The 12,100-nt window shown below is 41.9% G+C and overlaps 1 protein-coding gene across 1 annotated transcript in view; it reads left to right on the top strand.

Moving 5' to 3' along the window:
• Positions 1-12,100, top strand: part of ARHGAP29 (Rho GTPase activating protein 29) — a 127,582-nt gene that overhangs the window by 16,523 nt on the left and 98,959 nt on the right. Inside the window, exon 2 of the mRNA XM_018559219.1 lies at positions 4,551-4,884. Coding sequence (XP_018414721.1) covers positions 4,623-4,884 — 262 coding nt within the window. The 5' untranslated portion in view covers positions 4,551-4,622. The remainder of the gene's footprint in view (positions 1-4,550; positions 4,885-12,100) is intronic.

The following is a 12,100-nucleotide window of genomic DNA, read 5'->3' as shown; positions in this document are numbered from 1 at the left end:
TTTTTTTTTTTTTTTTTTTTTTTTTTACTTTTTTCGGTAGACTTTTTAGTTCCGCTTTCAAGTAAACCTTTACATAGAGAAATCAGGTAACGCAAAACTGTTGTGGCCAGAAAATAGACCTACTCCTTCCTTTTTCAGGCCTGTGCTAGTGAGGTTTGAGCCCATAAGCTGGCCATACAATAGGATTCTTTCATTCAGCCTGTGGGCTGAACAAAAGAAATCTAACAGATTCCTCCATCCTGCCTGGCTTTTGCAGTCTGGCAGCTGGCACCTGCCGCTATCAGACAACCCAAACTGTTTTGCTGATTCATTGATGTTGGCTATACCCTACATGGCAAGTAATTAAAGTGGATATGTACCCATATCTTTAATAACAACAAACAGCACACCTTTAGAAATGTTTAGTATGTTTACTAAAGGCAGGTTACTAGCTCTCCCTTTACTTCCTAGAATTCTGGCACATGTGACCATGCACATCTCAGGGGAGGAAATGCCTTTCCCTGAGATCTCATGAGATTACAGATGAGATTTACCACCAATGCACTGCTGATGTAACCTTCCCAGGATGCAATTCTTGGGCACATTACATAATGTGTGCCAAAACTGGACTAGGAAGTAGAGAAACTCTTTTTGTAGATAAATGCATTGTAAATAACATGTTTGGTTAACTAATGTATGTAATATGATTTTAAATCGACATGCTGATGTGATTTTTATTGAAAGGGGTCAGGGTCCACTTTTATCCCTGATGATTTGTGACAGTTGTTGAGTCCATAATACTACCCATCCTGTTTAAACCCTGAGGAAGCGGGATGTCTTTAAACCCCCAAAACACGTTCTTTTGCTGTTGTTTCCGAACTAATTCCATTGTTTGGACTCTCATTCTGTCTTGTTTGGCTCTCTCATGCAGTGTGTATATAATTGAGTTGAGTCAGCAGGACCACCCACTGTTAACATTTTGGCTGATTCATGTCAATTGATTTAAGTTATAACAGTGTATGGCCAGCTTAACTCCAGTCTATGTGGCTATCTTTACCCATCTCTGCTCCCGTTGATGGCATTCTTTAGCTCTATGTATGTATGCATGGTGGTAATCGCTCTTTCTGCTGATCACAGGAGTGAGCACTGCTTTATTTTGCTGGATGTTCCTCAGATGCTGCACGGTATAATTTAGTTTAGAGTCTGGAATTGTGTTGAAATAGTTAGCCGTTAATTGAGATTGTTCTCTGTGTTATGGCTTTAGATCCCACGTGCACATTAATGTGATTTTAATATTGCTAGGTCTGCACAATAAATACAAGGTTAATTGGTTGTAAAGCCATGAAACAATCTAGGGGACCATATACACAGAATACATTGCTCTCTGTGGTCAAACAAGCTGCATTCAATTGAACATTTCCTTTGGCTGGCTGATTAGCTAAGATTGACAGCTACTGAAAGGTACCTATGATGGATATATGCACACCTTAGGCTAGGTTCACACCTGGGTGACTCCTGACCGCGTGGCAATCGTGCACAAAACCGCGCGGATTGCCAGGCAGTCACAGAGATATACTATGTATACCCAACATTAGGGTGCGTGGGCAAAATTACTGTACAATACTGCACATCTGTTAAAACATGTGCACTAACTGTAGTAGAGAAAATTGTGGTTAGAATTTGGTTATGCTGTTTATAGGAGTGTTTGCCTTTAGAAAAGCAGCTGAACAAAATGTAAAAAACTTTTTTTTGGCCAGTTAAGACAATTTCCCACTCGGGTAATTGACACTCATGTGCCAGTTAAGTTTTAAAATCTAGAACAAAATCCAATATATAATAAAAAACGATTTTTAAAGGGATTTTATTGTTTTGCTCTATGGAAAATTACAGTTAAAATATATATTAAAATTGAGGCCCGAGGGCCTGCTGCAGCTTTTGGTGGTTTGTGGGGGGCATTTCCTTTACACTGACTTCCTGTTCCGAAAAGCTGCATCATGCTGTGTCTTTTGACTTGTTTCCTTTTATTTAACCAACACAAGACTATTTCTAGAACTTCAAAAGTTACAAGACCTTTTTATTTCAGTTAATGTCTAATTACCGTTTGAGTTCTGTGAAAGCAAAGGAGCTTTATGGAGATTTATGTGAAGTGTGTGTGCGGCGACCTTTTGATAGGGGATTGTGTAAAATGACCGGTAGCATTTGTATGATATAGAAGAAACTTGTTTTAAAACATTAGACCCCCCTATGTAACATGATATTAAGACGTTTGTAAAGTTAAAGCTTGAAATGCACATCAGTTCATACAGTCATTAGGCCAGGGCTTGACAAATCCCAGGTCGCCAATGCGACTAGAAATTGTGTCCTGGCGTCTGGGCTTTTGTCAACCCATTTACTGTATCTCTGCCGCTTTAAGATCCGATGTTGTTGCTTCTGTGGGTCCTCCCTGCTAGTCCCTGCGCACATTGCTGAAGAAAAGCAGGGAGGTGAGCAGAAGGTAATGCTCACTTTCCTCTACTGAAAGAGCACCCCCTTCTCCTCCCTGCTGCACTCAGACTGCCAACGGTCTCTTCTCACAGGCTGTAATCAGCTACAGCAGTCCGCTGACGGTCTATATTCCCTCATACCGCCCCGTCATGCCTATGGTGCCCCCTCTTAGGAGGTGGACCTGAAGGAAAACTTTCTCCTTCAGGGCCCTCCTCTGCTGATTGACAGCAGGCAGTGGGCGGGTGCAATAACCAGCCTGCTATTGGCTACTACAATTTAAAATAGCCAATAGCAGACTGGCTATTCCTCCCAGCCACTGCCTGCTCTGTTTACATTCAACTGCCTCAGCAGGCAGCTGCCATTCCCCAGCTAGAGCTGTTGAAGTGGAAAGGTTACACTAGGGGTCTAATAGACCCCTAATGTCGCCTTAAAGAGAACCTGTCACCTCCAATGAATAAACAAAACCAAAAAAAGTTGAATAATATTTAAAAAAAAAAAACCTCACTACCCAACTGAATCTTTGGATGGAGCTGTGGTTGTCATGCAGTCTGCTCTTCTGATTGGGACTACAAATAAGTCTTCCTCTAGTCATTTACATGACACAGGGAAGGGATAATTTGTGGTTTATAGATGATGGGTTGGAAGGCAGATTTAAAAAAAAAATGTTAATTTTAGTTCAGGTCACAGGAAGTTGCAAGAACGCTTTTTGGCAATTTGTGGATGAACAAATATTTACTCTACTTGCTAATATTTCCTTAGCCTAAAAAAAAAAAGAAATGAATGCTGGTGCATTGCATTTCCATTCATTCTGAATGGCACCCCAACGCACCTCCCAGCAGGTGTGTGTTGAGCTGCAACACACGGTACTTCTATAGTGTGTGTTGTGGTGCTGTGCGCCATTTTTTTTTCACAGCATCCCATGCTTTTGCAGTACTGTGCATTGCGGCTCAACTCCCCAGGAGGTGTGTTGGGGTGTCATTTAGAATGTGTTGCGTTGTATGATAGCTTGTGCTAAATGCATTTATAACGTGCCTTTAGTGCAATACAATTATGCAAGTGAGCTCTTGATAAGTGGCTAAATATAAGTGTGAAATACCTATATAGATGTCTTAACCTGCTAGTCAGCACAGCCAGTTTGGTGACCTTGCTTTTGACTACTGCCTTTTTAGTAATCTAGCTTGGTCACCTCTCTGCCCCAGCCTGTGAATGGACAGTCAGGTTGATAACAGCCTCTCTCTCCTCTTTTGCTAGTGTGTCCTTGTTGGCAGATATGTTCACAGCAGAATCTGATCAGATCCTTGGCCAATTTCAGAGGACTGACCTTGTCTGTCTTCCTATCGGGGGATTTCAAGTGGGCTGATATTAACTATTTTAACTAGGGCACTTAGCTGCCTTTACATTGTCTCTATCTCCCTAGAATTCAAGATAAACTTTTTGGTTTTCTATAGAATAAAGGGGGTTAGAATCCTTAAGTTTGTTTTCTGGCTGTTGATTGAAGAGATTTCCCTTCAGCAGGGGTGGAACGATGCATATGCAATTTAGGAACCACTCTGACAGATTCAGGAGCGAGCAGGGTTTTTTTAGGAGTCGGCTCCAATGACAACAGCTAGGGAAAACCTTAAAAGTTAGTAGTAAGCTGTCGTTTTTATGGTGCATTGACTGCCTGGGATTTGTTCAGCTCTGCCTCAAACTACAAATAAATTGAGCTTTAGACTTTAAGAGTGGTGAGAGGTTAAAACCTATGTCAGGTTTTTGTCATCCAAAATGTTACGTTGTCGGCGAAACAGGAATAGATGGAAAATCTTCCAATGTGCCCAATTGCTTCAGTGACGAATGTCTGAGGGGATTTCCTCCAATTTGGAGATATTTCCTCTCACTCCCTGTTGTGTCTACAGGTCAGGAAGTAAAGGGAAATCTCTCCGAAATAAGACACAGATGGGGCAAATTAACCTGACAGGTTTGAACCATTCTATACTTTACCCAGAATGCATAAATTAAGTTTTGGATTTAGATACTTAAACTTCCTGTGCCAGTGACAACATGAGAAGATGAAATAATATAATGCGTTATGTTCATTTTTGTTTCAGGTTTGGATGTGTGGCTAATGGGCATTAAGTGGCACTGAATGCTTGCTGCGGAGCTCTCGGAAGCACGCTGGGATGTTGCGTCAGAACGGCGGAGGTAACAGGCGTGCTTTTGGATTTTCACGGTTTAATACCTCAAATTTGTTTACCATCTCAAACTCTTCAAACTGGGGAATGGGGCGAAGCACCAAAAGCAATTCGCTGAGTAGCATCAGTACCAACTCGGATGGCTATGACAGTTCTGTGGTGGATCCAGAGTATATCATGCAACTGGTAAATGATGTCCGGAGGTTTGCCGATGTCCTTCTGTATCTCAAAGAAGCCTTTGTGTCTCCAGGTGAGTCCTGAACTGAACAATTCTTCCTTATAAGGTGTTTACCGTGGTAAGAATAGTTTCATTGTGCTGGAACCTTTGTTTGTATTGTTGCTTGTGTACATTCTTTTATTTGTTACCTTTTTAGAGCAAGTTCAAAGACACGCAACTTACAAAATGTTGACTAAAGCAGAACTATACAAATAATTACTTTTGGAGCAAGGCAGCTCCATGACACAAAAGGGCCACTGGGGGATGATACGGACTGGACACACGAGAACAATGGAGAAATCGAGCAACAAGCCTATTTCTGTATAAGATGCAAGCCAACATGTTTTGAGGGCTTTAGAATGCCTTCTTCATCAGGGCTAAAAAGATACAAATTCTTAAAAACAAATGCGAATATGATAGTTAAAAATGGAAATTCAAATTGATATTGTGACAGAAATGTAGTTCATTGAAGTTTCGCTGTCTTTGTCCATAATATAGATGTTCCCTCACTTCCTGTCCGGTGAAGTTGTCATCAACATCACAGCAAGGCTTTATTCAGACAAGCGAATGAGGGTGGACATTTTTATGCTTTCAGAGGCAGGCAGCTAAATGCACGCAAACGCTGTGCTATGACTGCATACAAATTGGCTGATTAGCTGCGGTCAAAAATGATGCCCCAATGCATTCCTTGGTTGCACGTGGTCTATGTACAGGGTAGGCCAGAGGCTCTATGCACATTTAATTGTAAAAGAGCAGTGCTCTGTTCAGAGGCAGCTAAATGCAACAGCACTCTATGCTATAGCCACATGCAAAGTAGCTGGTTAGCTGCGGCCACAAATGGTGTCCCAATGCAGTCTCTGGTTGCACACTCACAGGTTCGGTCAGAGGCTCTTTTTACATGCAACCTGTAAAAGAGCAGTGCTGTCTTCCGAGGCTGGCTAATTAGCTGCAGCCAGTTTGTGTGTGGCCAAAAGTGCCACCCCAACGTGGTCCTTGGACGCATGTGGTCCTGGGGCACATACTGTGTACATCCGGGGTCGGTCAAAGACTCTATTCATATGTCACTTGTAATAGAGCAGTGCTCTCTTCAGAGGTGGCCAAACACACTCAGTACTCCTATGCTATGGCTGCATACAAACTGGCTGATTAGCTGTTTCAAAAAATGCTGTTCCAACATGGTCCTTGGTCGCACACTGTCCACACCTAGGGTTGGTCACAGGCTCTATTCACATGTAATAGAGGAGTGTCTGCAATTTGTACAAAGAACAAATCTGACAACTGCTGCTGGTCACACACACGGTCTGCAATGTAGCATATAGCTCTGCAGGCAAGAATTGAGTGATTCACCCAAGTGAATGTGCCCTAAGTGAGGGGAGATCTTTCGAACAGAGCCCCAGATAACCGTAAAAAACAGATACGGGTTCTAACCCTTCCCCACTCTAGCCAAAACGTAAGTTTTGGATGGACCCAGTGACAGGCAAGTGCAATAAATAACGACTGGGCAAGAGATAGAATACTGCTTGGTTCCATTAATAGAATATATTTAACAAGAGAATGCAACTTCCGTTGTTACACAGCATTACAAATTTACCACGCTGTACGTACTTACTGGTGTATTTCATTTTAAAACGCTATAAATACTGGTCATTTAGTAGAGTGTTTGTGTCAGTGCGGGGCTGCTTTGTCTTTGATGTTCAAGTAAAACGTTTTGGTGTGAAACGATTAGTACTTCAGACCCATACTCCAGCCCTTAGCTTTTTGTAATGGAAATGGCTACGCCTGAAGAGAATGTCTTTTCTCTTCTCTTTTTCGCCTTGGACATGGTAAATGAGGGGCCTTTATACCCGTGACTGCTCTGAGAAAAAACCTTTTCCGTATTGATTTTAAAAATGTGTGTATGTGTTGTTGCTCGCTGAATTTTACACCGTGTTCTCTGAATACAGGATGCACATATTTCTGTCACATGTAAAATAAAGTACGCAATCTTGTTTGGTAACTTCATTAAGGATCTACATTCTTCAAGCACTTGGCAGGCATACACTAGAGTTTAATGGAATATATTAAAATAATGATCCCCATACCTTGTTAGTCATAGTTTGCTTTTTAGTAGGATTGCATCTGTCTTGTGATTAGTTATTTTGTCATGCATGTAGAGATAAATTACACTTAATCATTTTACATAGACTTATTTAAAGGTTACCTATTAAATGTAGACAAAGGAAGTGCAGTCTACCTGTCCAATCATAAGTTTTCATCCAGGCATTGTCTTATTGCAGCCTTCCCCAACCAGGGTGCCTCCTGGCCTCCACAGGGGTGCCTCTAAATTTTGTGATGGTAGGACTCTTGATGTAAAGAGGACTGTTGTAAAAGGGGAGCCTTGTTATATGAAGGGGGGATTCTGATGTGAAGGAGGGCTCCTGGTATGAAGGGGGAACCACAATGTTTTTTGCATGGGCTGTCCTCTTAAAATCCAATAAATTTTTAGACTGGGGTGCCTCCAAGATTACATATTTAAAAAGAAAATCTCAGTACTAAGTAGTAGTCTCTCACAGGCTCCAATAGGGCCAAAATTCGAGCTGTTAGAAGATTGTTGGCCAAACAGTAACGCAATCCAATCTGACGGAGTCACTTTTTGGGTAGTCAGACAGCTGTGGGTGCTGGCAGTTGGCTGAACAGAGTAGATGGAAGAGAGGTTTCCCCCAACCACATTAATAGCGTGGATGGGAGAATCAAGTGAAGTCAGTCTTCACATGTATGGCTAGCCGTTACCAGATTCATACATTCTCTCCACTCTTGTTCACTCCTGAAGCATAAATGAAGTGATGCACAGAAAAAAGATGCAGTTGCACCTGAAAGCCATGTCAGAATCTCTATAATCTCTAAATCTAATTCCATTTTGCTTAATAAAACTCATATTAAAGTATTTCTAAACCCAAGAACAAAATGTTATGTATTGTAGCTTACCAGTCCTAAGATATGGTATCTGCATTATTTTTCTTTCCACCTGGTGATCCTGCCAGTAACACACTTCCTGTTCCTATCAACAACCATTACATACCATACTGTATCTATGGAGGAGCAGTGTTGTCACCCTAGGCTGCTCTCTTGATTTCACCTTCACCTCTCCTCATCTCTATTACACAGAAGGATGTTTTGTAGTACACAAAAGATAGCCGAGAAAGCCGATCTCATTATTTCAGGTCACAGCCAATGAAGTTACAAGCCCACTGAATTTCTTGCAGGTTCAACAGGTATTTTTCTGTCATTGAAGAAAATGTACCTAGGCTGAACAAAATACAACTTGTTTAGCCACAACATCTAAAGACTGGTAAACTGCAGTATGGTACATATTTGTTCTTTGATTTACATAGCCATAAAAGCAGAACTCTGGGCCAGTGAAATCTTGACTCCTTGCAGGGTTAAGGGTCCTCCAAGGGTTAAGATTTGATTTGCCCGGAGTTCTGCTTTAAGATAAATGGAGTGAACCTGATTTAATCACTTTTGCGTACTGGTTGTATTCCAAAGACAATGAAGACGTGGCTTATGTTGTGCTCAGCCTGTTAGAGCTATGTCTTTTTAAACATATGTTTTTGTTATTTGTATAGAAACCTGACATGTGCAAAGCTGAAGGCATTCGGAGTATTTGTGGCCAACTGTCAGCACTATGTCACAGAGAGGCATATCTGCAAAAATCTTAAACTTTTCTCACCTGTGTCTTGGTTTTTGTGCTTCTGTACATTGATTATTTTTTAATTCATTTCTTTCATTAAAGGGTTTCTAAAACCCTCCGTTTTTTGCATATATCTACTGCTAGCAAGCAGTAGATATATGCAAAAAGTTTTTAAAAAACCCCAAAAAACGCTTTAACAGCGGTTTAAACTTACCCCGTCTTTGCCGCGCGCTTCTGGTCGAGAACCTGAAACTGCTCGGGCGGCCGCAAAGCATCTTGGGGCGGGTGCATGCGCAGTTCGGATTTTCGTCCGGGAGACGAGGAGAGACGCAAGGTAAGTCTATGGACGCGTGCACCCGCATGCAGACACCGTGGGGCAGGAAGTACCAGCAAGGGCAGAGGAGTCAGCGCTGGAGAGAAGGCTGAAAAGGACAGGAAAGAAGAGGAAGATCGAAGGTAAGTGCTTTAATTAACATTGTGGGGAGAGGGGAAAAAAATATCCTTTTAATGTCACTTTAACTTTTATTGTTGAAATTGAAAAGCTACAGTATAACCAGACCAGATATATTACTCTTTGTAACAATTGAAAACATCTCATCTGTGTTCTATTTCAGCTGCTTCCACAATATACGGGAAACATAAAAACAGTGCGCCTCTCTAGTGTAGAAGTCTTTATTAAGTGATGATATTAAAAGCAAGAAATTGTACTCCCAAACAGCCGGTGTTAAGTAAGCCTGCAGTGGCAGAGATGCATCTGCTCTGTGAGAACATTAGAAGACAATCACATCAAAAGCATGCGGTGTGGAGCGAACATCCTACTACTGGCATGGCAGACTTGGTTAATGCGTTTCTGGGGCAATACTCCCTTCGTCAGAACCTAGCAGTACTCTCCAACAGGTTCCCATAAGTCTTAAAGTGTCCAATCAGAAGATGACTTGAGTATGACACACTAAGTAGTGGGCCAATGGGCTTTGTACCAATCAAATCTGCTTCCACAGTATATAAATGAAGCTCCAAGTCTACGTAAAGAGAACCTGTCACTAAATAAAAATGGAAGCACAGAAAAATAACAATTTTTATTCACTTGCAATGTGCATTTGAACTTGCTAGAAAAATAGACTACTCCAGGAGAGTCTATTCCCTAGTACAGCTATCTTCTTCCTTTCTTGTTATAGATCCTCTACTCTAGGTGGAGCATCTAACTGTGCTGGCCCATCTCCCCCACCTCTCTACTCCCCTTCATAATTTTTTATGTGACTCTTGTGAGAAGAGGAATACTATAGAGCTGGGGTTGCAAACTTTGGCCCTCCATTGTCGTGAAAATGCAAATCCAATTAGGCAATGCAAGACTCTGGCAGCCACAGACATGACTTCCAGAGACGCTTGATAGGATTTGTAGTTTCACCACAGCTGGAGGGCCCCATAGTTTGGCTACCCTTGCTACAGAGTGTCATTCGAGTGTCATTGTTACAGCGTCATTGTTACAGCTTTGAGTCTGCTGGGGCTGCTGACATCTCATCCAGTATGGTGGAACGCAGAAACACTCTCTGGGCTTTTGGATGTCTACATAAGTGACCTATTACAGGGGGAAATGTGTATTAAAAAAAAATGCAAAATTGTATCTAATCTCATGAAAATATTTTAGTTGAAATAAGTGGTTTGACGACAGGGTCTCTTTTAAGTACTCAGCTTTTCACCCGTTTTTGCATGATGTATTCTTGACGCAGAAATTAATCATTGGGGTTGGTGGTTGGTTTTTCTTAATACCATGGTGTAGGAGTAGCATCTGCTCCCAATGGAAGTGGTGTGAATGGTCTCCAGAAAATAATCACCTCACTCATAGACCCCAAATGTAAAGTGTTTCGGTGCTCATTCACTAAAGGCCCCCATAGACATAACATGACAAATGGCTGTTTTTCAGATGGATTGGGTGATATGATTTGCGTCTGTGAGTTAAGTAGACGTCACTTTCAGGTTAAATGCTGATTGTACAGGTCACCAAAATGTGCCCATTGATAAGCTGGCACTGACAACATCTACCTTCTCTGCCCTCTTTGCATAGCTTTAACATGACTGCTCACACAAGCCAAACCTTCTGGTTTATAGCTGGGTGTCTGAGACGTGTGTCAAAGTTTGTCAGATAGGCTCTACTTATGACCATCTTTTCTCTTTCTAATTTTCCAGATGTGGAGCAGTGATTGCCATACGTGTATGTTCTAATGGTGGTGTTTTTCATGCAAAACTGACACCGTTACGGTTTTGCTGGTTGCTGGCATATTTTCTTGTCTTGTAAAGTCTCTAGTGGTGGTAAATTTCCAGTCCTGTCATCCTGCTATGATTAATACAAATCAAGATAACTGTGTTCTACTTCCTGGATTCTTCTTAATACAGAGGTGGACAAATTAAAGTGACATTAAACTCGGGAGTTAAAATAAAATGCATTCAAGTACCCTATTAATAAAACTGCGCCTTATTTGTGTATCACTCGGTTGTAGAACCTCAAATCAACTGTGAATTGGTGCTGACACTGTCCTTCCTTTTTGAGTGTGGTTACTTTTTTTTGCCCATGGTCCCTATATGTGTTGTAAAGTAGCCAACGCTCCAAGTTCGCTAAACCAAGGATGGGCTATAATCTAAATACAAATTAGTAAAATAAACCTGAGATCATAGTCCATCATGGGAGTGAGCTTGGAGAGTTGGCTACGTTCTAAAACTCACAGGGAACATGTAGCCACCCTCCAGAAGGAAGGACAGTGTCGGCACCAATTCAGAGATGATTTTAGGATCTTCAGCCGAGTGATACACAAATAAGATACATTTTTGTTAATACTTTGGGTACTTGAATGTATAACTCCTGAGTTTAGTGTTACTTTAAAGGAGAACTATGAGGTGAGTGCTTTTCACTCACCTCATAGTTCTAGCCATCCTGTGACAATGAGACTGTCACAGGTCGGCTCAGTAGATCGGGAGGTGAGCGAACACATAACAGGCGTTTGCTCATTTCTCAATCCTGTCACGGCTTTCTGTCGTGACAGGGGAGGGGCTGGATTCCCCCCTCCCCGCTCTGATCATCCAGCACTGACTGGCGGAACGGACGGGAGAGGGGGGTGAGTACAGCTGGCTCTGCCTCTAGATAGGCAGAGCCAGCTGTCACTCACGCAGCTGGGCAGATCCAGACATAATTGTCGGGATCTGCTTCAACTGCGGCGTCACAGTATACCGCGAGCTATATCTCGCGGTATACTGATCTTAGGGTGACGGTAGGACGCTAATTTGTGTCCTCCCGTTACCCTAAGGAGAACTATGGGGAAAAGCCCTAACCCCATAGTTCTCCTCCTTTTTTAATATAGAAGTCATGAGCCAGTTTGTCCAATCCAGGAGGCAGCAGGATTGAGGACAATTGGAGAAAACCTCAATAGTAGCCAGCTGTAATTTTTAAGGAACATTGCTTACCTGCCTCTTGGCTGATTTATTAAAAAAATAAAGGAACATAGAACTCAATCTGCAAGAAGTTGCACCATCATTATGGAATTGTAGGATGAGGAAATGACAAACTCTAAGGATAAATGTCCCAAATAG

This window comes from Nanorana parkeri, unplaced genomic scaffold, assembly GCF_000935625.1.
Source record: "Nanorana parkeri isolate BGI_ZX_2015 unplaced genomic scaffold, ASM93562v1 scaffold382, whole genome shotgun sequence".
Taxonomy (NCBI): Eukaryota; Metazoa; Chordata; class Amphibia; order Anura; family Dicroglossidae; genus Nanorana; species Nanorana parkeri.
The sequence above is the reverse complement of the archived record's forward strand: the minus strand, read 5'-3'. Positions and strand labels throughout refer to the sequence as shown.